Source organism: Ovis aries, chromosome 9, assembly GCF_016772045.2.
Source record: "Ovis aries strain OAR_USU_Benz2616 breed Rambouillet chromosome 9, ARS-UI_Ramb_v3.0, whole genome shotgun sequence".
NCBI classification, from domain to species: domain Eukaryota; kingdom Metazoa; phylum Chordata; class Mammalia; order Artiodactyla; family Bovidae; genus Ovis; species Ovis aries.
This window is the reverse complement of record NC_056062.1, coordinates 46348223-46372970: the sequence shown is the minus strand read 5'-3', so window position 1 is coordinate 46372970 and position 24748 is coordinate 46348223. Positions and strand designations below refer to the sequence as shown.

Here is a 24748-nt window from a genome sequence, read left to right as displayed (position 1 = left end):
ATTTATGTATTGTTAGTTCCCATCTTTTCTTCTTTCTAAGTCACTTGATATGATAGAGGGGATCTAAGTACCACTGACGAGGAGCCATAAGTTTACTAGTTATAATAAGATAAAAAAAATATGAATAAAAAGTTTTCCAGGGATATATTATGCCAGCAACTAGAATGCCTTCAGTAGTTACTTATCTCTTTTCATAAGGAAGTACATTTAATCTTTATTTTTTTCTCCATCTGGGATCATAGCTTTAAGATCAGCATGGCTGAAGAGGGATAATACCTGAGCACAAATAGATTAAGAATGAATTCTGGAGGTTTAGTGATGAAGGAAACGTATCACTTCGTTGTTTCCTACTCTTCTCACGGTTAAACTTTCAGCCCATTGCTCTGCATGGAGGACTGCATACCATTGCAATGGATAAGAAGGAAGGGTGAGGAGAGAGTGGAAGGACAAAATCACATTCTTCGCTGCCTAAGTATCCAGACTTACTACACTCGTCTCGTGAGAATGGTCTGCTTAATACAGCTCTCTGCTCTCTGTCTCATCGCCATAAGCCATCAGCCTCTCCTCTGGGCCTCCCAAGCCCCTCCCCAAGGCTCCTGTCTCTCAAAAAGAAACATCAGGTTATTTTAAAGCCGTGACCTGAGACGGCCTCTCGGGCAAGCCCTCTGCAGCTGCCTCTGCAGCAATTCTAATCAGACATCTGCGGCAAAGCTGCGACAGCCCGAGTCCAGGAAATTCACCCAGGTCTCTATAACCGGACTAGGGGGTCACCACCACTCTGCTGCTATAAGAAACATACCGTTTGATCATTATTATTATTAGATCACATTGATGAATATTATTTGAGACAACTGAAGGAAGCCCTTAGTCAAAATCACCCCCCAGTCACCCCACGTGCTTCTCTCTCTGTTCATTCTGTTGTTCTTGTTGTTGTTCAGTTACTTACGATGCTGGAGATGTGATTTGTAATCAAACCACCTCAGCAAGCCCCTGAGTTCAGGGCCTGCCTAATCTGTGGTCTCGGGGCAGAAGCCCCATTCCTGCCTTGTGGAAATGCCACGTGGAAAGAAATGGGGTGCAGGGGAGGAGATGGGTGGGGAGCAAAGGAGAGGCTAGAGATCAGCAGGTCTCAGAGTTGAGGTTGTTACTCACATGTGTTGGGAAGCATTGGGGTACAGTTCTGAAAACTGTGGGGCCGAGTCCTCGGGGCCGTGGGGCGCCGCGTGGCTGATCACCATCATAATGGGCCTATGGGGATACATTCTCTTAGACATTTTGAAGTAATTAATGCTCTCGTTAGTGATTAAGTCTGTGAAGTAGTCCTGAAACATACATTTGACACAAAACAAAAATTACAAAAGGTGACATTCATCAGATCACATTTGAATACTGCTTTCCCTCAGAAGCAACTCACTGAATGAGGAGGTAAGATCTTAAGCACGAAGAGAAACTGTACTTCTCAAGGAGAAAAACATCTTCCAGAAACAGAGATCAGTTGCCAGTTACTTTCTAGGGTTGTTAGCATAGTAACACACACAAACATCTTTTTTAAAGTAATGTACAATTTAAGAATTAGAGGGAAAAAATAAAAAGTCAAGTCCTGTTTGCCCAAGATAATGATCAGATCTGGCAATAAAAATGCTATAGCACATCAAACACCGGATACATATTTCATTCCCAGGTTTTGCTGATGTAATTCGTTGACAAAAAAATTTAATTGCTTCAAGGACAGGAAATACCCACGCCCACTACAAATTCACAGTTGCAGACACACATACAGACACGCACATGCATACACACATACACGCATAAATGCACACACACACAAAAATCTTTTCGTGAAATTAAAAATTCACCTGTTAGAATTACACAATGATTGCCAATGAAAGTCATGACCAAAATCTGGATGCACAGGAAAAAGGGGCAATATTCTATAAATTAGTTTATCTGAAACACTCAATATGGGGAGCAGTTGATTTCCTGCAGATTACACTCTGTTAATTGCACAACTAAAATGATCCAGCTGTTGGGATTAGAGCCTGACTTGTTACTAGAACAATTTAATCTATAATCCAAGGGGCTGATGCAAGACTATAAGGGGGAGCGGGGGAAGAGATGGAATGAAAAAGAAAAGATGAAAACTGAAAACACCTGCTTCCTCTAAGTGTGTATCACTGGCCTGGAACTCCAGTATAAAGTTTATTCAGAAAGCTCTCAGGCAATGTGCACTGTCAGAGGCTTTTAGGCATGACTAATCGCATGTAGATTCAAGGACCAGAACAGCTGCAAAGCCATGCCCAAGGGATCAAGCCTATGTCACATGTCCCTCTTAGGACAAGCCCACAGGTTATCACCTCCTTCCAGGGAAGTGTCTGTTTCATTCCTTTCCTCTCTTTCTAAAAAAAAGATCTATATTCTTTTCGACACAGTTGTCTTTGTCACTTAATCAGCTGTGATAACGGGCAAGATACGCTGATTTAGTCTTTGGAGGGAATCTTGATTACTTTGCTCTCCTTAGGACAACAGGGAAAGAAAGGTTAATAGCTTGAACAAGGAGCATGACAAGTATCCCCACAGATAAAAAATGGGAGCAGTGACAATTAGTGCACTTTGTAGGGCATTGCTCAAACCTGCCTCCAAGGTTTTTGCCAGCTCTCAACTCTGATGAGTTTGGAAACCTATTAGCAATGTTTGTGAATTCATTTGCATGCATTGTTTTCTGGAGGGTATGAAAGGAGACTTAACACTTTATCTCCCCCGCCAAGTCCCTTGAGCTCAAATCAGGCCAAGCATAAGGACAGCGATGTGCCAAAATTAGATCAAGTCTCCTCTTTCTGATTTCTACCAATGGCTTTTTCACAGAGATCTATGCTAGTTGGAGCAGATTCTCAGCTTCTTTTAGATAAATGAGGAAGAGATGGACATGGTTAGGAGGGAAGAGGGTATTTTAGGCTAATTAGCAGGCTAAATTTAAAGATGTTTCCCCCTCCACTCCTGCGATCTGGAAATCGTTTTAAGTTGGCAATCACAAAAGCTGTGCAGATTTTAAAAAGTCTAATCTGGGATCCATTTGTTAGAGAACTCTGGGACCTGTTCACTTCAGTTTCTATGAACTGATTTGGAAATTCTAGGACTGACTGCCTTACAGACTTTTGTGGACTCTAGCTGCCATGGGTAGGCATCCGTGTCAGTATCAAAGTATGGTAAAAGCAACGAATGTGGTTTCCCAACTTTTTGAGTTTTGCACTTGTCTTTTCTTATTCTTACATCTAAATCTGAAGCCACAGACAGAACATACTCTCACCCTAATGAAAAGCAAAACAGTACAAGATGAACATCTGATTATGTGGACAAGTCTTCTAGAGGGGGGAAAACCAAAAATTATCACAAGACAGGGTGGAGGCATCTATGATTTTTTTGATAATACTTTCATCAAAGGCTGATTGCCTTTCATCCTAATGAGGGGGGAAAAAAAACCCACTATTCAAAGTCAGTGTTCCCTGAGAGCCTTTTTCTTGCCTGGAGTTTAAAATTATCTTAAAATTTCTCATTCTAAAACTGTGAGAACATAGAAAGCCAATCTCGTGGATAGGCCAACATACTGAAAATGACTTTCTCCCATTATGCATGAAGTAAATTGATGCAGTGTAAAAGTGCCTGAAAATTACCTTCGCATAATCAAATCCATGCTTTTCTTTGATGCCATTGCGACAAACAGTGTAATTATAGAAACGAGAATTCTTGATTAATCCAAGCCATTCTCGCCACCCAGGAGGGATGTAGCTGCCATTATATTCATTGAGGTATTTTCCAAAAAAGGCTGCAAGGGGGAAAGAAGGATTATTTTCTCATATGAAATGATCAATCATAACTAAATGCATCAACATGAAATTACGTCTTGGAAAAAAGACAGTGAAACAAAAGTTAACCTAGGTAACAGCGGATGCCAAGGTAACATTCACGTAATACTCTGATTCTTTGGCAAAGTGACCCACATATATTTTCCTTTTGAATAAATAAGAATAGTGCCTAGGTACATGGGTAGTTTATATAAATATAGTATAGTTTAATAAAATCACCATCAGGTTCATGATACTTTGAATGCATGTATTTTTTTGTGATCCTTCCAGGATAAAAGCAGAATGAATCTTTTTGTTAAGTTTATATAATAATCAGAGAAGTAGCCAGAGTGAGATGTGGAGTACTGAAAGTTGTCTTTGGGGTAAGTTTTCCAACATATTGCTTGAAAGTTGTGAATTACAAAAACATTACTGCAAAACTTGTCCTTGTTTTTGCCTATCAGGACAGTACATATTTTCCGTGTCAAAGAACCTTCATAAACTCCGTTTCTATGCGATGTGGTCAGTGCCTTTATGTCACATGTATTTTATGTCATCTTGTTTGCATTGTGTATATTTTACAAATGTGTGCTTATTACTGATAATCAAAAATTCTAGCAGCATGTCGTTACAACCTTGATGACTAATTTTCATAGAATTACAGTAAAACAGAAGAATTGATATATGTGCTACAAAAACACCACTGCTCAACCAGATGCCGTCCATGTCAAACCCACTTTCTGGCTTCATTACAGATGCCTCCACTTACATACATGAAGAAAGTTCTTAGCTGACAGGCTCGGAATGATGAAAACAGATCCTGGAATCCAGGCACTTTATTGGTATTGCTCTTAAAGCACATGTTTCTGAATCTCAAACTTATCCAACATATTTCATTCCTGGGTCTTTACGGAATCTCTATTTAGCTTGATTTTATCTTTGATATATAACCACCAGTAGAATATCTCCATCTGAATGTTTTTCTTGCTCCTAATGCAATCATCCAGAATGGAATGAATAACTTTCCCTTGCACATGTACTTCTTTAGAAGGCCTTTAATTCTCGGAGTGGCATCATCACTCACCAGGCGTGGCTACCCAGCGCTTTCCCTGCCTCACCTACCCCTTCACTCACCTTGCTATGCAGCAGCTGCTGCCTGTAGGCTCTAAGTGGGTCAGAGCTCTGGGACCTCTCACTCTTTCTCTGACTTGACACCCCTCCTGGGGGCCCACAGATTCCTGACCATCTCTCCTATGCATGCTCCAGGGTCTTCCCACTCTCACCATCAGCTTCCTGAAGACCAGCTCAGGTCACACCACCTTCTCGCAATCTTAGATGAAGAATCACAGTGAGTTTAACAGCTTGCCATCCAAGGCCTTCCTTTTGTCTGGACAAAATCCCTCTCTTTCCAACCCCATCTTACACATGTCTGTGATGTGTACCTCTCTGCAGCAACTGTGTTGCCTCTAGGTGTTCTGGTTTCCACCTCTCCACCTTTGCCTGTGCTCTTCTCTTGGTCTCCCTCTCTATGCATCAGGCCAGAACAGATGCCATTTCACTCCCAGTCTTTGCGCTGATTCCACAGGACTTGATCTCTGTGGCTCTGATGTCACATTCTCATCCTTCCTTGTGGAACAGTTATGTTCACGTATAAGCCAAATCTCCCTTATGTTGTTGTTTAGTCGCTAAGTCAAGTCTGAATCTTTTGTGACCCCGTGGATTGTAGCTTACCAGGCTGCTCTGTCCATGGGATTCCCCAGGCAAGAATACTGGAGTGGGGTGCCATTTTCTCCTCCAGGGGATCTTCCTAACCCACACTGCAGGCAGATTATTTACTGCTAAGCCACTGGGGAAGCCAATATCCCTTACACTGTAAGGTTTTTTTCAGACAAACACTGCCTTGATCTCATCTGTGTGCATTCTCCTCCCATCCTAGCATGTAGTCTAGGGGCTCCATTAATTTTAGTTTCTTAAACTGGGGTCCATGGACCCCCACATATTCTTGGAACTCTACAAGTTCTGGACTTGTTAAATTTTGTGTTTTCAATTGAGTTATGATTTTTCAAAAAAGCTAACTTGGTCAAAATATTTTCATAGAGTAGAGCCTCAGAGGTGCAAAAGTTGATACTTCTCTTTGGATTTATTTTTTTTGAAGAGTTGACTCAAGTCTGAGGAACACAGCAATGTTTGTTTACTTGCTGAATTAATGTTTATACATTGAATCTGCAAATGACTGAATAAATCAGGTGATCCCTTAGTCAAACATCCACAGCTTGAGAATTCTACCAGGGCCCCTCAGCAGACAGACAGGCATGGAACAAAGTGTCAGAGGCCCTCACGTCAACTGTGACTCAGGATTTCCCTCTGAACTTCCTATGAGCTGTAGGAATTCTAATGAGATGTTCTCATCTTCAGAGACTAACCACCTTCTCACAGTGAACCACAGATGATTTTTCTTTCTGACAAAATGTAACGGGACTAAAGAGTCCCAGGCAGCAGACCAAGGCCACACCCCACCAGCATGACTTCAGAGCGGGATTGTTTCCAGAAGCCTTTCACTTGATAATTAAGAGCCCAGCTCTTTCCCCTGGCCTGCTCCTCATCCTCAGGGGTTTCCACCCCCCCCCCATTTTTCCCTCTTTTTATAAAAGATCATAGTGGTTAGGAATATAAAGCCTGGGGCCAGCCTGCCTGGGTTCAAATCCTGGTTCTGTTACTCTCTAATTACATGTCCAGAGGTGACTTACTTAACCTCTCTCTACTTCCAATTCTCTTGTTGGAAAACCATGAAGAAGATGATGATAATAGTGGAAGGGATATTGTGAGGATGAAAATGAATTAATACATATGTAAAGCACTGAAAACAGTACCTGGCACATAATGAAGGCTTATTAAGTACTGCCACTGCTGGTACTGGGTTGGCCAAAAAGTTTGTTCAGATTTTTCTACATCTTATGAATTTTTGGCCAACCCAACATTATGATATTTGTTTGTTGTTTAGTCACTAAGTCATGTCTGACTCTTTTTGATCTCATGGACTGTAGCTGGCTAGGCTTCTCTGTCCATGGAATTCCCCAGGCAAGAATACTGGAGTGGGTTGCCCTTTCCTCCTCCAGGGGAATCCTCCTAACTCAGGGATAGAACCCAATTCTCCTGCATTGGCAGGCAGATTCTTTACCATTGAGCTACCTGGGTAGCCCTAATATTATGATTACCATCACCATGATCATTAGCTTTTCAACTCTGGGTTCTGATTTAAATAACTTACCCTCCTGAAGTACAAGGAAATTCTGTTCTAGAGTTCTGCCCTGTGCATCTGAAAACATTGCTGGAGAGATTACACAGTTTTCTCCCCTAATCTGATTCATTTTTATAGCAACAAATTCTCTCCCAATTGGCTGACATTTTCTTGCTTAATTAGTTTTTCAGATTTTTTTTCTTGCTACTTTTAGTTTTGTTCTCTGTTTTTTTTCCCCCCTCTCAAGGAAGCCAGGCCAAGTCATTCCTGCCCTTTCCTCATTGTTTTACTTGTTAGGTTATTTAGCACTGTTTTCTACCCATTGCCATGGCTATCGCCCTTTCCCTTAATCCTCCCCTTATAAACAATTCCTTTAAGTCTCTTAATAGTCCCTGTTATTCACTTCAGAACTCCCTCCAGGTTTTCCGTGTCTTTGTGTTAATGGGGTGTAAAAAATGTACTCACTATTCCAAATGTGTCCTCACCCATCACTCTTGGCTCCAAGGGAGACGGGACCTTGTGCATCAGGAGGCAGTACCCAGTGTTGGCAGTGTCAAGTTACTCAGCCTTTAGCGTCACCTTCGAACACTGAGGCTCATTTGTAATTACCCCTGGCTTCTTTCAACAACACTTCCTGGCAGTGCTCTGCAATTGATTATCTGGGATTCTAATTATTTTCCTCCAGATGCACTAAATTTCTTCCTCCATCTCGAAGGTGAACTTCACTTTCTTGCCCATATTGCCATTATATTACATGTCGTTTGAAGTTTTTCAATCCTTTAGCTTTGGCAATTCAACTCAACTACTGTCTGAAAATGTCACTAGCACACCATCTACCCCTCCTCTCTTCTCTGGGCCATTAAACACTTTCCTTCACAGCTGTTTAGAAGGTGGAAGGTGGGGTTGGGTGACAGGGAGAAAGATCAGAAAGACCTGACCATAATGACTGTTGACTTCAGTCAACACTACTTCTGTCCAAAACTACCTGTTACACAACACTTAGAAAAATTTCCTTGAACTATTTGGGGCAAAACCTTTTATTTTTAGATTTGCAATAGTAACTACATATACAAAAGATTTCTGATGCTGTAGAGAAGTCAAATGTTATTTAATATAACAAATAATGTACTAATTGAGCTCTCATTCCTTGCAATGATTAGATTTGGGGTGGCAGGATTTCACTAATAATAACTATAAATTTACATAATTTTGAATCAAGTTAAAATTATGATTTATTCTTATGTCACCTCGTACACATGAGTTTGGTTTCCCCAACTAGACTGGAAGTCTAGCAAAGACAGGAATCTTACTTTATATCTCTTTATGGATCAAAGTCTACTATAGTTTTAAGGGTAATGTGACTCAATTAATAGCATACTATGGTGAACTCCGGGAGTTGGTGATGGACAGGGAGGCCTGGCGTGCTGCAATTCATGGGGTCGCAAAGAGTCGGACACGACTGAGCGACTGAACTGAACTGGTAGTATGCTACATCTTGTTTTTGGGTACTTATCAAAAATTCATAATACTATCATTCATAAAAATGAGAATATTAGTTTGTTTTACTTTTACTGAACTCTATTAATACATTTTAAAACATCTCATACTAGAGAATAAATATACTTTTTTTATGAGTACAAGAAGTATAAGTATAAAAGTATAAATGTATACTTTATATTTATATATTTATATACTTATATATATATTTATATATATATACTTTTATATATTTATATACTAAATATATACTTTATATTACATGGGGCCTTCCTGGTGGCTCAGGCTGTAAAGAATCTGACTGAAATGAAGAAAACCCAGGATCTATCTCTGGGTCTGGAAGATTCCCTGGAGAAGGGAATGGCAACCCATCCCAGTATTCCTGCCTGGAGAATTCCACGGACAGAGAGCCTGGCGGGCTACAGTGTATGGGACTGTATAGAATCGGACACGACTGAGCGACTTTAATTTCACTCCATAAGTAACATAAATAAATTTTATAATGTAAAAAGACACATAAAAATTGATTAACTTGTCTGCAGTGTTTTGTTACAAAAATAATTCTTTACATAATTTTATTGCAGGTCTTTATTAAATATTGTCCCTTCCACCCCAGTGATATGAAGCAGAATTAGTATGACTAAAATTTAATTCACCTGTGAATTTACAAATCCTGCGGTATGATTATATTTGAGCACTACCATTTTTAAAAGAATCAGTATGATTACAGTGATTATAATAAAATTACATTATAATTTTGGATAGGAAAGAAAACTAAGCAATCCCTCTAGTCCTATCTCTGCATTCTATAGGTTAGAAAACTGGCCTGGAAAAGTTCTCGAAATAAGTTCAAGGCAGAGTAAGGACGTGATTCCAGTTATCCACCATTTGGTTCAGGGTTTTTCCCCTAATACTTGATGTTACCTCTCAACTATGGATTATTACTGTCACTTTAAAATTTATGCCAGGTTTTACATTCATGTCTCTACTCTCAAAAGAAATTTAAACTAAAAATTTTTGAGTGGATAATCAGGTAGAATTTTCCTTTTTATGATAGATAATACAATATTGTTACCACTTCACTTAGAACATAAAATGCAATAGAAATGTTATTGTATTTTCCTTTCTTAAACATTTAAGCTGTGGTGAAGTCATATTTTCCATGAGTAAAGTTAGAAAAATTTAGGTTATAGTCAGTCCAAAAATATGCCTCGGTTCTGAAAAAAGAAAATAATATCATACAATGGTAAGTACAATACTGGATCAATTCATTTAAATCTATGTACTCTGGATACCTCCCAAAATAAGCCTCTCCGTAGTTTGTCTTCTCTGAGTTGTTCTTCGTAAAACTGATTACTGCTTTGTGCTTCTCGCTAGATGGATCTTTATGTATAATATAGCTTCCGTCATTTTTTCTATGTTCTCAGCTAAATGTTCTAAAGGATGCATTTATTGTTAGGAAAACAATAAAGTCTTTATACATTCGCTCCCCCCCCACTAGTTTAGTGGTTCATAAATAATTATGCTGGTTTAAAACCTACACACCAATTCTCTTAATTTCCTGAGATGTCTATCATCCTGATGTGCTTATTTGTAGATTTTCAAATGAGTCTCTGTCCCTGGTTGGATTGGTAATTATTGTCACAGAGACATCTTTACTTCCTAACTGTCTGAGATATATCAATATTTTCCCATTAAAGATGAATTGAAATTATATAGCTTATTATCACTGCTGTTTTAGCCTTCCAATTTTTACCTTTTCCGATTTACTAGAGGGCACTCTCAAAATTTATTTTCCTGGGTACATATCATTCATTTTTTTATTCCTAGCAGAGTGTTTGAAAAAGTCTTAAGCATTTGGAAAAGTCCTGTTTTCCTTAAAGAATTCCTTTGCTTTGTAGAATGACTCACTGTAAATTCCATTATTACCTCAGTTCTAGACCCCAGGGAAGAAGGTTGGCTACAGAATATGAGTTAATTTCCAGAAGCAAATCTCCTCTTCCTGAAGAAGAGAACTGATTGAAGCAGGCCCAATGGACTGCACCATGAGACTGCTAGTTGTCCCTGGGAAAGGCTGATTGTCTGCAGTTTCCTCCTAGACCTAACCCACAAAGCTAGGGTACTATACTGGAAAGAGCCCTGAAGACCAAGGTCTTGTTGCTCACTCTTCCTAGCAGAACATCAGATGGGTCATTTTCAGCAAGTCCTCTTATCTTGTGGGTCTAAATTTGTTCATCTGATGAGACTTCCCTGGTGGTCCAGTGGTTAGCACTTTGTGCTTCCCTTGGTCAGGGAACTAAGATCCCACACCTTTTGGGTGGTGTGGCCAAAAAGTAAAAATTAAAAAAAATAAAAACAATTGTGAAATATTTAAGTTTGTTTATCTGTATATGCTTAGTTGCTCAGTCCTATATGATTCTTTGTGATCCCATGGACTATCCCACCTGGCTGCTTTTCCATGGGATTCTCTAGGCAAGAATACTAAAGTGGGTTGCCATTCTCTTCTCCAGGGAACCTTTCCGACCCAGGGATGGAACTCGGGTCTCCTCCATTGCAGGCGGATTCTTTACCATTTGAGAGTAGGAGAACTGAACGAAATTATCTCTGAGGTTTACTCAAGTTCTCGTAACCCACTGTAGGATGGATACAGCATAGGATAATTTAAACAAGTACCAGAATACACTCCGCTTCTTAGAAGCAACAGATTTGTTTTTTCTTGGTGACCCAATGAACTTTGTACTAGATGGCGTTTCCATTTTTGCTTTTGCCATCTGGAAGTTTAGCTTCAAATATGCAGCCTTTCTCCACAATTCTGTGGCATGTCTGTGGTTTGTATATTAACCTTTGCCTTGATATGAACTGGTTCTACCCTCCATTTCTACTGGACAGGGTCCTTATTGCTCTGTATCCTATTACGTTTTATGTGTCACTATCAAGCACTTTGGAATGAGGCATGATAGAAACAAAGGTCAGGAAATAAGGTAATGGGAAGAAGAAAGATGGAGTCAAGTGTGCTAGATTCAGACTGTCACTGATGAGCTTGTGACCTCAGACCAACTCTCCCGAGTTTCTGTTTCTTTACTGGCAATACGGGTAAATCCTTTCAAGGCTGCAGGAAGAATTAGGTGAGAAAACTCAGCTAAAATGCCTGGTACAGAGGAAGCAAGCACAAAATATCAATTTCCGATTTTTCCCCTTTCTTTCTGATGGCCCAGCTTTACTGAAGTATAACTGACAATCAAAAATTCTAAGGTTTATAACCCAAAGGCCCACTATACAAAAACACGGTGAAACAGGAACCATCGCCAAGCCAATCAACATACTCATCCCTGTACATGTTCAGTAGTTTCCATTATTTTCTGTTGTGATAAGAACACCCAAGATCTAGCCTCTTAGCAAATTTCAAGTACACAATGAAACACTGTCAACTATAGCCAAACCACTGTTCACTCTCTCTCCGGACTTCTTTTCGTTCGTCCCTTTCTTGGTTTGGCCCTGAAATGTATTCGCAAGCCGTAGTCAACAGCTCTAAGTCTCAGCAGGGTTCTTGTTGTCACCCATATCTCTGTTTCCTAGGACAGACCCCAACCATGTTGGTCTGGATATGACGACTGTTCTAACTCCCTAGGTTCCAACTCTGTCTCTGCTACTAGGAATTAAATTACAGGGACAGTGAGAGTTGAAAGGCACTGACTTCACACAATGCTTCCCATGAATAAAACACAATTTGGTGGTCAAAATCAGGAGTCAGGCATCAGGGGACCATTTCTGATTTTGCTTCTGAGCTGGTCACACAGTATTTGAAATCCTCACCTCAGTTATAAAATGGAGCCAAGTACATTTGCTGTTTATGAATCCTACAGGGATGTTGGAGAGATTTGCAAATTGCTTTAGAGCTCTCAGATGAAAGGTGCTATAAATTTAAACCACTTATGTGGGAAAACACTCAGGATAAGGCTCTCCGAGTAACCTAGCTTCTTTCTGAAGCATAAGCAGACACCTTTGAAGCTCATAGGAGGAGTTCCTTCTGGGAGTGGAGGCTTTGAGATGTTTGTGGATGACAATGCTATCATCTCCACAGTCAGTATTTTCATCCATAAATAACAAGTATTAAGTGCCCACAAGGTGTTTTGCACAGAAGCCAATGACCACATAGTTCCTAAATCCAGCGGGAAAGATTAATTTCATTTTTAGAAGAGATTTGAGAGAGAATCAGTTCAGTTCAGTTGAGCTCAGTTGCTCAGTCATGTCCGACTCTTTGCGACCCCATGAATCGCAGCACTCCAGGCCTCCCTGTCCATCACCAACTCCCGGAGTTCACTCAGACTCACGTCCATCGAGTCAGTGATGCCATCCAGCCATCTCATCCTCTGTCGTCCCCTTCTCCTCCTGCCCCCAATCCCTCCCAGGATCAGAGTCTTTTCCAAGAGAATACCTTTATCCAAAATGCTTTCAAGTCTTCAGAATGAGAATCTGTAGACTTGAAAATCATTTCCAAGTTTTTAATGATGACACCTGGAGTTCTTCTGAATAAGTCTAGTTGGTTCTGAAAAAATTATTTTCCATTACAGCCCTCAATCAATATCTGGGTTTCCTTTCCCAAAAAAATGCTCAGACCATGTCTTTCCCACTCCTAATTCTATTAAAATGGTTCCACTCCCCCAAAGATAGTGGAAACTGTGCTGTCTAATACAATATGGTAGCTATTGGCCACATGTGGCCAAGTTTAAAATAATAAAAAATAAATAAAAATTAAAAAAAAAGAAATTCTCAGAAAACCTAACAAGAGCATTTAAATGCTTGGTGAATAAAGGCTTTGGGTCAATCATACAGGAAGGAGCCTTGCTTATTTCTTAGAACGACTGGCATGATGTTCATGATCTCTCTGGAAGGAGGTCCCTAATTTGCAAGACACCAGTTAACCACACCCCTCATCTATGTAGGTTAAACGGTGATAAAAGGTGTACCATGGGATGCCCTCCTTTCCTGGAAAATAAGGGTGAACATTTGAGATCTAAAAGTAACCACAACGAAGCTAAAGAAAAGCGGAATCCTATTAATTATGAGTAAGCAAATAGGTGAATTAATAAAGCACACCTCATTGGATTATTTCATTCAGCTATTTATGAATTCAGTAAATAATTTTGATAATCTATTGTGTCCCAGATCCTGGGATAGGTGCTCTGCATGCAAGAATGTGCTCAGTTGGCACCAGGACCTGGAAATTTGGGCAGTTGAGGTAAGCAGGCTCATGGGATAGAAACTCTTCAGTTGCAGGTTGTCTGGAAAATTCCAGTTGCTGGGTGCCCTGATGGAACAGAGGACCCTGGCAGGCTATAGTCCACAGGACTGCAAAGAGTAGGACATGACTTAGTGACCGAGCATACACACACGCATGCACTGATGGGGACAACTTTTTCTTCACGTGTCCACTGAGAATCATTCTGACCTTTCTCTAAGGGATCTCTAGCTGGGACAGTCATCAGAGAGAAAAATAAGGGATGCAGAGGGAGACAAGCCTAGCTCCTTCCATTTAGGGACCGATTGGAAGCTCACAGATTTCATCACATAGTGCATTTTTCATCACATAGTGCATTTTTCTGAGATGCGTTACCAGAATTCACAGAATTGAAGGCCTGGAAGTTTCCCTTTACCTGTTCTGTAGCCGGTGCTGTTCAGATAGACAGCAAACGTCCGAGGCTCGTGCACCGCCTGCCAGGAGGGGGAAGAGCAGTTCTCGTTGTTCGTGTAGATGTTGTGGTTGTGCACGTACTTGCCAGTGAGCATGGAGGAGCGGGAGGGACAGCACATGGGCGTGGTCACGAAGGCATTGGTGAAGGTGGCCCCGCCACGCTCCATAATCCTTCTGGTTTTGTTCATGACTTGCAGGGACCCTGAAAGGCACAAGGCCAGCATTGTTTAGCAGACAGCACTGCACAATCACCCACTGACCTCACGTGACGTCACATGACGCCACTCTGTCCCCCTGACTTGTTAATGTCCCTCCCTTGGCTTGAGGAGTCTGTAATTGGACCAGCTCTCATTTCCAGGACACAGTGCAGCTCTGGGGATCCTATCATCTCAGGTATTTTGCAGAATAATAAACACATTTCAGCTTCTCCCTTTTTTAATCACAAAGGAAAAAACTGCAGGCTCGTCTGATCATTAAAGCTAGAATTTTAGAGATGGAGTAGATTAAAGGCCAGCAGCCCTCTGAATTTGATTAGAGAGCATCAAAACTCCTAGCCCACCAAACTCACACCAGCTACAAACAGTACAGAAAAGATGGATACAGTACTTTTATCGTATCAAACAAAAGAGGGAAAAATTTCTACAGTTAAGTAAAAGTTCATCCAAAATGCGTGTTTAACTGAAAAAAAAAAAAATCTCCAATGCAACTTGGTATCCCCTAGTAAACTCACCACCTACCTGGCAGGTTTTCTATCAGGATCACACGATCAGTTTATGTTTTTGCCTGTTTCCACGTCATTTAAAAAGACGGATTGTTTGTTTATGAAAGAGCTATGACTCTACTGTATTTGCATTAGCAGTAAAATATTCCATTTGAACTCTAAAGGATGAAATTGTACATAAGACTGTCGAGAAAGAAAAAAAAAAACAACTCTTGATTACTCAATCCAGCCAAACATGGCAGCTGAATCCCATCCAAATACTGCAGGGGAAAAAAAAAAAAAAAGCTCAGGCCAGAATTCAATAGTCTTTTCAGGACTTGTCAAGAAATGCACTACAGAGCACTACAGCCAAGCCCATTGCATTTCAATCCCGGAGCCTCACATTTCCAACAGGTCCTACTTCTTCCAAAGAAAGGGAGAAAGTCTATGTCGTTTTCCAACAAGGAAGGAAATCGTAATGCAAACCAGGTAAGCACTCAGAGCAGAAGAGAAGTGTGCAGCCATCCAAAAAGCCACAGTCGGCCTCATATTTTTTCACATATGTGCTTTCACCGTTTACATGAAAACAGAAAAGACAGTTTCTAATTGTGTCTCCTTAGAGCTCTCTACAGTATGCCTTGCTGAGGAGGATTCCAAACTGCTTTTCCTGCCCTGGTTGTCTTCAGAAGATCAAGCAACTTATTTTTTTGCCATCGATGAATAACATGTAGTGAGCACCCGCTTCATGCTGAGCGTTCATTCTACCGACCTCAACTCTCTGAACTGGTCCCGCAAGTATAGCATTAACAAAAGCAATGGGAAGTTCTCTGTTGCCTCCAATCTTCACTAGTAAACTACCTAATAAGAACTTATATATGGAGATTGCTTGGAGGTATTTGCAAAGCAAGGTAGTGTGGATACAGCAGTAGCAGGGCATATAAGGACAGTGGGGACAGGAGGCAATATTTAGTAAGAACTCTGCCACAGTAGTTGAAGACACCTGGAAGGAAAGGAGGAAGAAGAACCCGGGATGAGCGAAGTGCATCGTCGGGGGCGTGTGCGGTGCACTGGAGGTGGGATGAGGTAAGTGGAGTGCTGAAAATGGCACATGAGTTTTCTGGAATGGAAACGAAAATGAAGACTTCTCTTGATGTAGTGGGTGGCAGAGCTAGCAAATAGCTTGGTGGCTGGGGAGAGACATTCAGCTTTGACAGAACAGACAAAATGATGCAGAGTAAGGTCTTTGTCAAAGGCATGAAGGATATGTTATGATAAAAGTCTTTGAGAGGTGTTGCTATGACAATGGAAGTATGTACACAGCCGAGGAAGCAGGCTGGTCCATCAAACGTATGGCCAAGGGGTTGCTGAAACCCCCAGGTCGTGGGGTGATAAGAACTGGAACGGCGTTGTGCCTCTCCAATAGAATGACTCTTAAGAAGCAGACCTAAGAGCTTCCCTGGTGGTCCAGTGGTAAGAATGCAGGCTAGACACCAGTTTTATCCCCAGTCCAGGAAAAGCCCTCATGCTGCTGGGCAACTAAGCCCACGTACAACAACTACCGAAGCCCACTCACCATAAAGCCCATGCGCTGCAACAAGGGAAGCCACTGTAACGAGAGGCCGGTGCACCTGCATCTAGAGAGTAGCCCCCACTCTCTGCAACTAGAGAAAGCCCGCGCACAGCCAAAAAAAAAAAAAAAGAATAAATAATTTTTAAAAGATTCTAATTTTATTTTAAAAAATAGAAGATCCAAGAGATGCTGGTGCTGTAATGTATCAGAAGGCTGTGTGTTGACTAACATTTTTCAGCTTGGGAAGAAAACTGGATAAGTAGTGGTTTCACTGTTGCTCAAGAAGTAACTTGACAAGAACTATGCCCTACAGAACATCAAAGAAGTGCACATTAGAAATGTTGTGTTTTATATTTACGTTAGTTGATCATAAAAGGGATAGAGCCTGGAATAAATACATGCAATGAAACACAGGAGTGGGGAGAGAGTTCGAGGTCAGTGTTAAAGTCCATTCACTTATTCTTTTTTCCTCTTTAGAAATCTGCAGTGATTACTTATGGTAACAGCTTGAATTTTGAGAAAACTCAGCAAACACTATTGACCAATTTTTATTGCCTAATGGTCTCTTCGTGTCAGAGAATGACTTCTCGGAGTTTCCTCATGAGCTTAGCTAGACTCAAACTTTTTTAAAAAAAGCAACTAGAGGCCGTCCCCCAAGGTTGCATCACACAGCTGCAACCTCTAGTTTACAAACTCATTTGGACCACAAAACTGGATGGGAGGTGGAAATGTGATCTAAGATCATATGATATGAAAACTAGGGGCAAAAACTCAGCCCCATGCAGAAAGAAGTGAAAGTGTTAGTCACTCAGCTGTGTCCAGCTCTTTGTGACCCATGGACTGTAGCCCACCAGCCTCCTCTGTCCATGGAATTCTCCAGGAAAGAATACCAGAGTGGGTTGCCATGCCCACTTTGAACCTGGGTCTCCTGCATTGCAGGCATATTCTTTACCATCTGTGTCACCCGGGTCAGTTCCATGCATCACTCCTGGAATTGCCCCAGCCAGGACTGTCCTCTCACTCTAAATATCACTCTTGGGACTTCCCTGGTGGTCCAGTGGTTAAGACTTTTCCTTTCAATGCAGAGGGTGCAGGTTTGATTCCTAGTCAGGGAGCTAAGATTTCACTTCTTTTGGCCAACACACCGAAGCATAAAAGAGAAGCAATATTGCAACAAATTCAACAAAAACTTCAAAAATGGTCCACATCAAAAAATCTTTTAAAAATAAATAAATAACATTCTTTTCTTAAACGACTGAGCTGGCTGTGTTGAAGAACAAAAATAATCCCTCTAAACCCTCTGCTTCCAACTGATCTGCCAGTCAAAGGGAACAATGAAGACGTTTGGCCTTTGCTGCTGCTGCTGCTAAGTCACTTCAGTCATGCCCGACTCTGTGCGACCCCACAGACAGCAGCCCACCAGGCTTCCCCGTCCCTGGGATTCTCCAGGCAAGAATACTGGAGTGGGTTGCCATTTCCTTCTCCATTGGTCTCTGCAGGTACAGTGGTAAAAGCCCCATGGGTGGGGCTCCTGACTGAATATGAGCATCTAGCTTGAAGTTTCTCAGTAAAGAGAAGATTCTGAGACAGTGCTACTCCAACTTTAAAAATTACCTGGAGAGTATGTTATGTCCTAGAAGAATCTGCATTTCTAACATGCTCCCTGATGACACCAGTGCTGCCTGTCCATGGTCTACTCTTGGAGATGTAGCTGAAACCTGACACAGAGCCAGGGAAGCTTTGAGCTGGAAGAGACTTTAGTGGGTGCCTCACTTTAAGTGGTCTAAGTGGTTTAGACCACTTCCAAAGCTGTAAGATAGGTAGACAGGAAGAGAAAACACTGATTTCATATTTATTCTCACAGATTTTATGACTTGTGTGTGCTAAGTTGCTTCAGTCATGTCTGACTCTGTGAAAACCTGTGAACTGTAGCCCACTAGGCTCCTCTGTCCATGGGATTCTCCAGGCAAGAATACTGGAGTGGGTTGCCATGACCTCCTCCAGGGGATCTTCCTGACTCAGGGATTGAACCCACGTCTCTTATGTCTCCAGCAATGGCAGGTGGGTTCTTTAGCACTAGGGTCACCTGGGAAGCCCAGTGGATTTTATACTTGCTCCCATTTCTAAGTGTTTCATATGTAGCAAATCATTTAATCCTGACAATAACTTTCCATAGTGGGTGTTATTATTTATTATTCCCACATCAGGGATGATAAAGTGAGGTACAGAAGGGTTAAACAACATGCCTAGAACTGCACAGACCCTAAGCAGCAGACCTCAGATACAAATGCAGGCTGTCTGTTCAGAGATCAAGCTTTTAAGCTCCATCTAGGCTGAGTACTGGCTGTGACACTGACATCTGAAGACTGCAACACAGAAATGATGTCTGCTCATAGTAAGAGTAGATCTCATTTACTGTAGTCTCATATTTTGCTTCCCAGGTGGTGCTAGTGGTAAAGAACCCACTTGCCAATATAAGAGGCATAAGAGACACAGGTTCGATCCCTGGGTCAGGAAGATCCCCTGGAGGAAGGCATGGCAACCCACTCCAGTATTCTTGCCTGGAGAATCCCCGTGGACAGAGGAGCCTGGCAGGCTACAGTCCATGGGGTCACAAAGAATCAGACACAACTGAGGGCAACTTAGCACATACGTATTTTGCTTCATCTAGCCTCTTAGGGGAGATACTAACAGACACTAAAGCCCGTCTCCTGCCTTCTTATGGACTGATTTCAGTAGATTGGGTTTGAGTGGGAGAGGGAGCGTGGGCTGCAGATGTGTCTGTCTTTAGAAGCTGACAGTCACACTGGTGTTAAATGTTGCCTCTGATCTTGGAGTCCCTGGGTGGATACAGATGATGGCATATAGGAATCATATCTCTTCCCTCTGCTGAGTCAGTGTGCTCCAGCAAGGAAAGTACAAAGCCTTCTCTTTTATGGCTGTGTAGTGATTAACGTCAGCCAACAACACTGCCTCGTCCTGCACGTATGGCCACTGTGACTGCGCCATTGATTTTTCACTGGGAAACTATCCAAAATGATTCTGTATCCATACAACTAATAATTAAGCATTTCCAGCATGGTCCCAGTGGATGGGACCATGTTTTGTCCTATAGCTGGAAGGACTTGGTTTTGTTTTAAGCCAGAGCTCTTCACCTCTCTGAGTTTCAGGACTTTGGTGCCTAAATGTAGACTGTGCTGATTCTTAGTTATCAGAGCAATTATTTCATGAGAATGTTGTGAAACTTTAAGGCTGAAGATTCACAAGATTACCAAGGCAGGGCTTAGGAGGATGAAGATGAGAAGAGAAAGAGTCCTGGACTTGAACTTGAGGGGAAACATCTGAGTTTTTGTCACAGATGTGCTTGAACAAGTCATTTACCCTCTTTGGATTTGTGTTTCTCAGCTGTAAAATAGAACTAATAATAGGTGTCCGGACCTGTTGGCAGGGCCGTTGAGCAAATGGCATGAGCTGTGATTTACTGTGTGATCATCTTGGCACCAAGATGTTTCATTTACTCCTGCCTTTCCCATCTCCGTCTCTGTCATCACATCTGAACTCCAAAGCTAAGGCAGGCATACAGAGGTAGCCATAAACTGCATGTTTGTGTTCCTTCAAAACGTATAGGTTGAAACCTAATGTGCTAGGTTATGGTGTTAGAAGGTGGGGGCTTGGGCAGGTGATTAGGTCATGAGGGTGGAGCCCTCATGAATGGGTTTAGCGCCCTCATAAAAGAGACCCCAAAGAGTGCTCTGCCTCTTCTGCCATGTGAGGACACAGTGAAAACACAGCATCTGTGAACCAGGAAGCAGATTCCCACCAGACACAGAACTTGCTGGAGTCTCGATCTTGGATTTTTCAGCTTCCAGAACCACGAGAAATAAATGTCTGTATAAATGTCTGTTGTTAATAGTTGGCAACTGGACGGAGAAGGCGATGGCACCCCACTCCAGTACTCTGGCTGGGAAGATCCCATGGACGGAGGAGCCTGGTGGGCTGCAGTCCATGGGATCACTAGGAGTCAGACACGACTGAGCGACTTTACTTTCACTTTTCACTTTCATGCATTGGAGAAGGAAATGGCAGCCCACTCCAGTATTCTTGCCTGGAGAATCCCAGGGACGGGAGAGCTGGGTGGGCTGCTGTCTATGGGGTCACACAGAGTCAGACACGACTGAAGTGACTTAGCAGTAGCATCAGCAGCAAGTCACCCAGTCTGTGGTATTTGGTTACAGCAGTCCTGATGGATTAAGATAGAAGTTTACTTTTGTCTATGCTTCAAGACTTAAAATGTTAAAGCTGGTTTAAAGATATCAATTCCCATCTACCCATCATGCACTGTTCCTTATGCTTCTCTTAAGTGAGAAGCCTGGCTTTATTAGCATTTAAAATGGTCCTTTGAGGTGGAAGCCTGACAGGGATGCTATGAAGTGACCATAATGAAGTCCAGTAGTTGGCATGGGGGCACTGCTGACTGGGCTGGCTTAAGGACAGGGAAGGTCCGGGCCACAGCTGACTCTCGAGGCTGCCAAGAAAAGCTGCCCCAGTGCCAGAGTTCTAGGTTGGGACTGGGGATGTCTGCCATCGCTCCTGCAGGGGTGGGGGTGCTTTGACAGTGGTCAGCTGTGGACTGGGATGCTGCTAGGTCAGCAGTGACTGAGAGAGGAGAAGTGGCACTCTCTGGGAATCCTGTAAGATCTGTCAGGTTTGCAATTCTGATGGGTTAGAAATCAAGGCTCCAGGAACAGTCCTTTGGAGGGGGTGTGTCCTGGGTTACTGGGGCCTGACAGAGTCAGAGCCAGGAATTTCAATCATTCTACAAGCTTCAAGTCATTTATTCTCAAATCACATGCATGTAGAAGGTCAGAGGGGAGAAAATGTCTCACTCAGCAGGATGACTTTACCAAAATCACACAGTGAACTTGAATTACTTTATGTCCATGTTAAACTCTATAACTGGAGAAGGAAATGGCAACCCACTCCAGTGTTCTTGCCTGGAGAATCCCGGGGACGGGGGGAGCCTGGTGGGCTGCCGTCTATGGGATCGCACAGAGTCGGACACGACTGAAGCGACTTAGCAGCAGCAGCAAACTTTATAACACAGACTTGCCTTTCCTGATTCAAATATCTTAGCATTTGATATTTGAAATATTTCAATATTTTGTACTATCAAACATTAAACTTTTCATTGAGGCTGTTCATCATGTCCATCAACTCACAAAACTAGAAATTTGATAATAAATTTTGCCATCATCATTCATTAAGGAAGTCCCAGGTATGTGGTATTCATACATACCTGTATGAATAGGAGACACGCCTAGGTGTGAATTACAACTGTTTATGGTTTGATGAGTGATAGCGACCAGCAAACACAGCTCTTATCAAACATATAGGGTTGTTTTTAGATGCCATTGTTTTACCATGGGGTAGAGTCAATGCTTAAAATATATAAATGGCCTGTACTAAGCACATCCTTATGCCAACAATTAAGTATGGAAATTTAAACAGTGATATTTCTCATACTAAAAATGGCTTTATTGGTCTATTGGAAATTTGAATTCTGAAAGCATTAGAAAAAAAATAACATGATCGAACAGTACACCTTTTTCTATTAAACTATGGAATTGATAGGAAAAAACCCCACAAAAAAACAGATGTTTCAGCTAAAAACAAGTTGGGGAGGGAAAACAAGTTGGGGAAAGAAGGGACTAAGAAGCAGATAATAAATCTGTCTGGAATGTTTCCAGGTCACTAGGACTCATTATTTTTTCCCCTAAAGAGCTAAAGGCCATTAAAAGTGGAGACTAGCTGTTTAGGGGAATGGAAGTAAAAATGCCTACAGGGCTAGACAGAGAAGGCGGGCAAGTGAAGCCAGCCAAGTACAAGAAAAATCACAATGCTTTGGTCTTTCCAGTTTTCTACTCTTTATAGAGATGTGGGTACACAGAATTTTCCCCTGATGATAAAAAACAGCAGTGTGGACATGATGGCAAAGACAGGTGCTCCTTGGTCTAGGTGTTGGGGAGCAGTGGAGAGTGGTGGGGACCCCGAGGGCCTGGGGCAGATAGGCCCCACCCAACAGGGCAGCTTTGACTGCTCTTCAAGCATTATTTTTTAAAATTTTAGCTGTCCTGGGTCTTCGTTGCTGTGCACAGGCTTTCTCTAGTTGGGCTGAACAGGAGCTACTCTCTTTTTTAAACTGTTTATTTTGTATTGGGTATAGCCGATTAACAAACAATATTGTGATAGCTGCAGGTGAACAGTGAAGGGACTCAGCCATCAGTTCAGTTTGGTTCAGTCGCTCAGTCGTGTCCGACTCTTTGTGACCCCATGGACTGTAGCCTACCAGGCTCCTCTGTCCATGGGATTTTCCAGGCAAGAGTCGATTGCCATTTCCTTCTCCAGGGGGTCTTCCCAACCCAGAAATCAAACCTGGGTCTCCCACATTTCAGGCAGACTCTTTACTGTCTGAGCCACCAGGGAAGCTTTTTCCATACATAAACATAAATCTATCCTCTTCCAAACTCCTCTCCCATCTAGGCTGCCATATAACATTGAGCAGAGTTCCATGTGCCATATACAGTAGGTCCTTGTTGGCTATCCACTCCAGATATAGCAGTGTGTACAGGTCAGTTCCAAACCCCATAACCATCTCTTGTCCACACCCTTTCCCTGCCTGGGGGCAGCTCTGTGTTGCGATTCATTGCAGTGGCTTCTCTTGTTGCAGAGCATGGGCTCTAGGCATGTGGGCTCAGTTGCCCCTTGTCATATGGGATCTTCCCAGACCAGGGATTGAATCCATGTCCCCTGTACTGGCTGGCAGATTCTGTAACCACTGGATGACCAGCAAATTCCCCCCTTAAGCCTTTAACTGAAGGCTCCCTCATGGAAATGTCAAGTTTTTAAGAAAAGCCCTTCCCATGGCTGCCTCACGGGGATGTAAGGTTTTCAATGACTTTTCAAGAAAAGTCAGAATCTGGATTTTTTCCCCCCTAGTATATAAAAATCGCTTGATGTTTTAAATGCTGCCTTGATATTGATAAGCATGCTGTTTTGATAAGCAAAACGCATCTGTGGAATAGCTCTGGACTGTAGATCCCATTTGTGACCTCTGCTTTAGACAAAGTGTTTCCATGCATTTAAGATTTCTTAATTTTACTTATGATATAAGTAGATCATAAGTCAGCTATCCTAAGATGGTAGCACCAGGCAAATTTCCTAAGAATTTAAGAAATGCCACATTAAACCAGATCAATGGTCTAATCAGCTCACTATTTTGCTTTTCAGAGTGGTACTTAGGGACCATTTGGGAAACATTTATTCAAATTTTTTTCTTTTTTGGATGTAGATCATTTTTAAAGTCTTCATTGAATCTGTTACAACATTGCTTCTGTTTTATGTTTTGGCCTTTTGGCCATGAAGCATGTGGAAATCTATCTTAGCTCCTTGACTAGGATCGAAACTGCATCCCCTGCTCCGCTGCACTGGAAGGCCAAAGTCTTAACCACTGAACTGCCAGGAAAGTCTCATTTGGGAAAGGCTTAGAGCTTAATCTCGTTGACTGTAGTCTCAGAAACTTAGGGGAGTACCACAAGCATTTTTTATTTTCTTCTTTTTGACTTGTAAAATATTTAAAGTGAGGGAAAAATAGAATAAATACTGTGTCTTTAGCTTTTTAAAAACTTAACATTTGCTCATAGTTGCTTGAGATATATTTTTATTTTTTTCAGATAGGTTTTTAAAATTTCATAATAAAACATGGATACTGCTGATGTTCTTGGTTACCATTCCTTTCCTGGATGATAGCCATCATCCCAAACTCTTTTAATCATGTCCATTTGTGTTTTTCAGCTTAAAAAATAAAACCATAATTCAAAAAGATACATGCACTCCAATATCCATAGCAGCACTATTTACAGTAGCCAAGATATGGAGGAAGGAACCTAAATGTCCATTGACAGATGAATGTATAAAGAGATAGGGTGTATATATATAAATACCCCATGTATATATATGATAGAATGTTACTCAGCCATAGAAAAGAATGAAATAATGCCATTTGCAGCAATATGGATGGATCTAGAGATCGTCATTCTAAGTGATATAAACCAGACAAAGACTAATATATGATACTGCTTATATGTGGAACCTAAAAAAAAAATGATACACATGAACTTATATACAAAACTCACAGACATAGGAAACAAACTTA

General features: G+C 41.6%; 1 protein-coding gene across 8 annotated transcripts in view; it reads right to left on the bottom strand.

Annotated features, from left to right (window-relative positions):
• Positions 1-24748, bottom strand: part of SULF1 (sulfatase 1) — a 191653-nt gene that overhangs the window by 59834 nt on the left and 107071 nt on the right. For 6 of the 8 annotated variants that reach the window (XM_060393763.1, XM_042254290.2, XM_060393761.1 and 3 more), the window contains exons 5-7: positions 14229-14468; positions 3669-3820; positions 1153-1322 (exon numbers count right to left, since the gene is read on the bottom strand). In XM_060393763.1, the coding sequence (XP_060249746.1) occupies positions 1153-1322; positions 3669-3820; positions 14229-14468 (562 nt within the window). Of the gene's footprint in view, positions 1-1152; positions 1323-3668; positions 3821-14228; positions 14469-24748 lie in introns of those variants that run through there. The other 2 variants (XM_060393764.1, XM_060393760.1) reach the window with 1 other exon arrangement.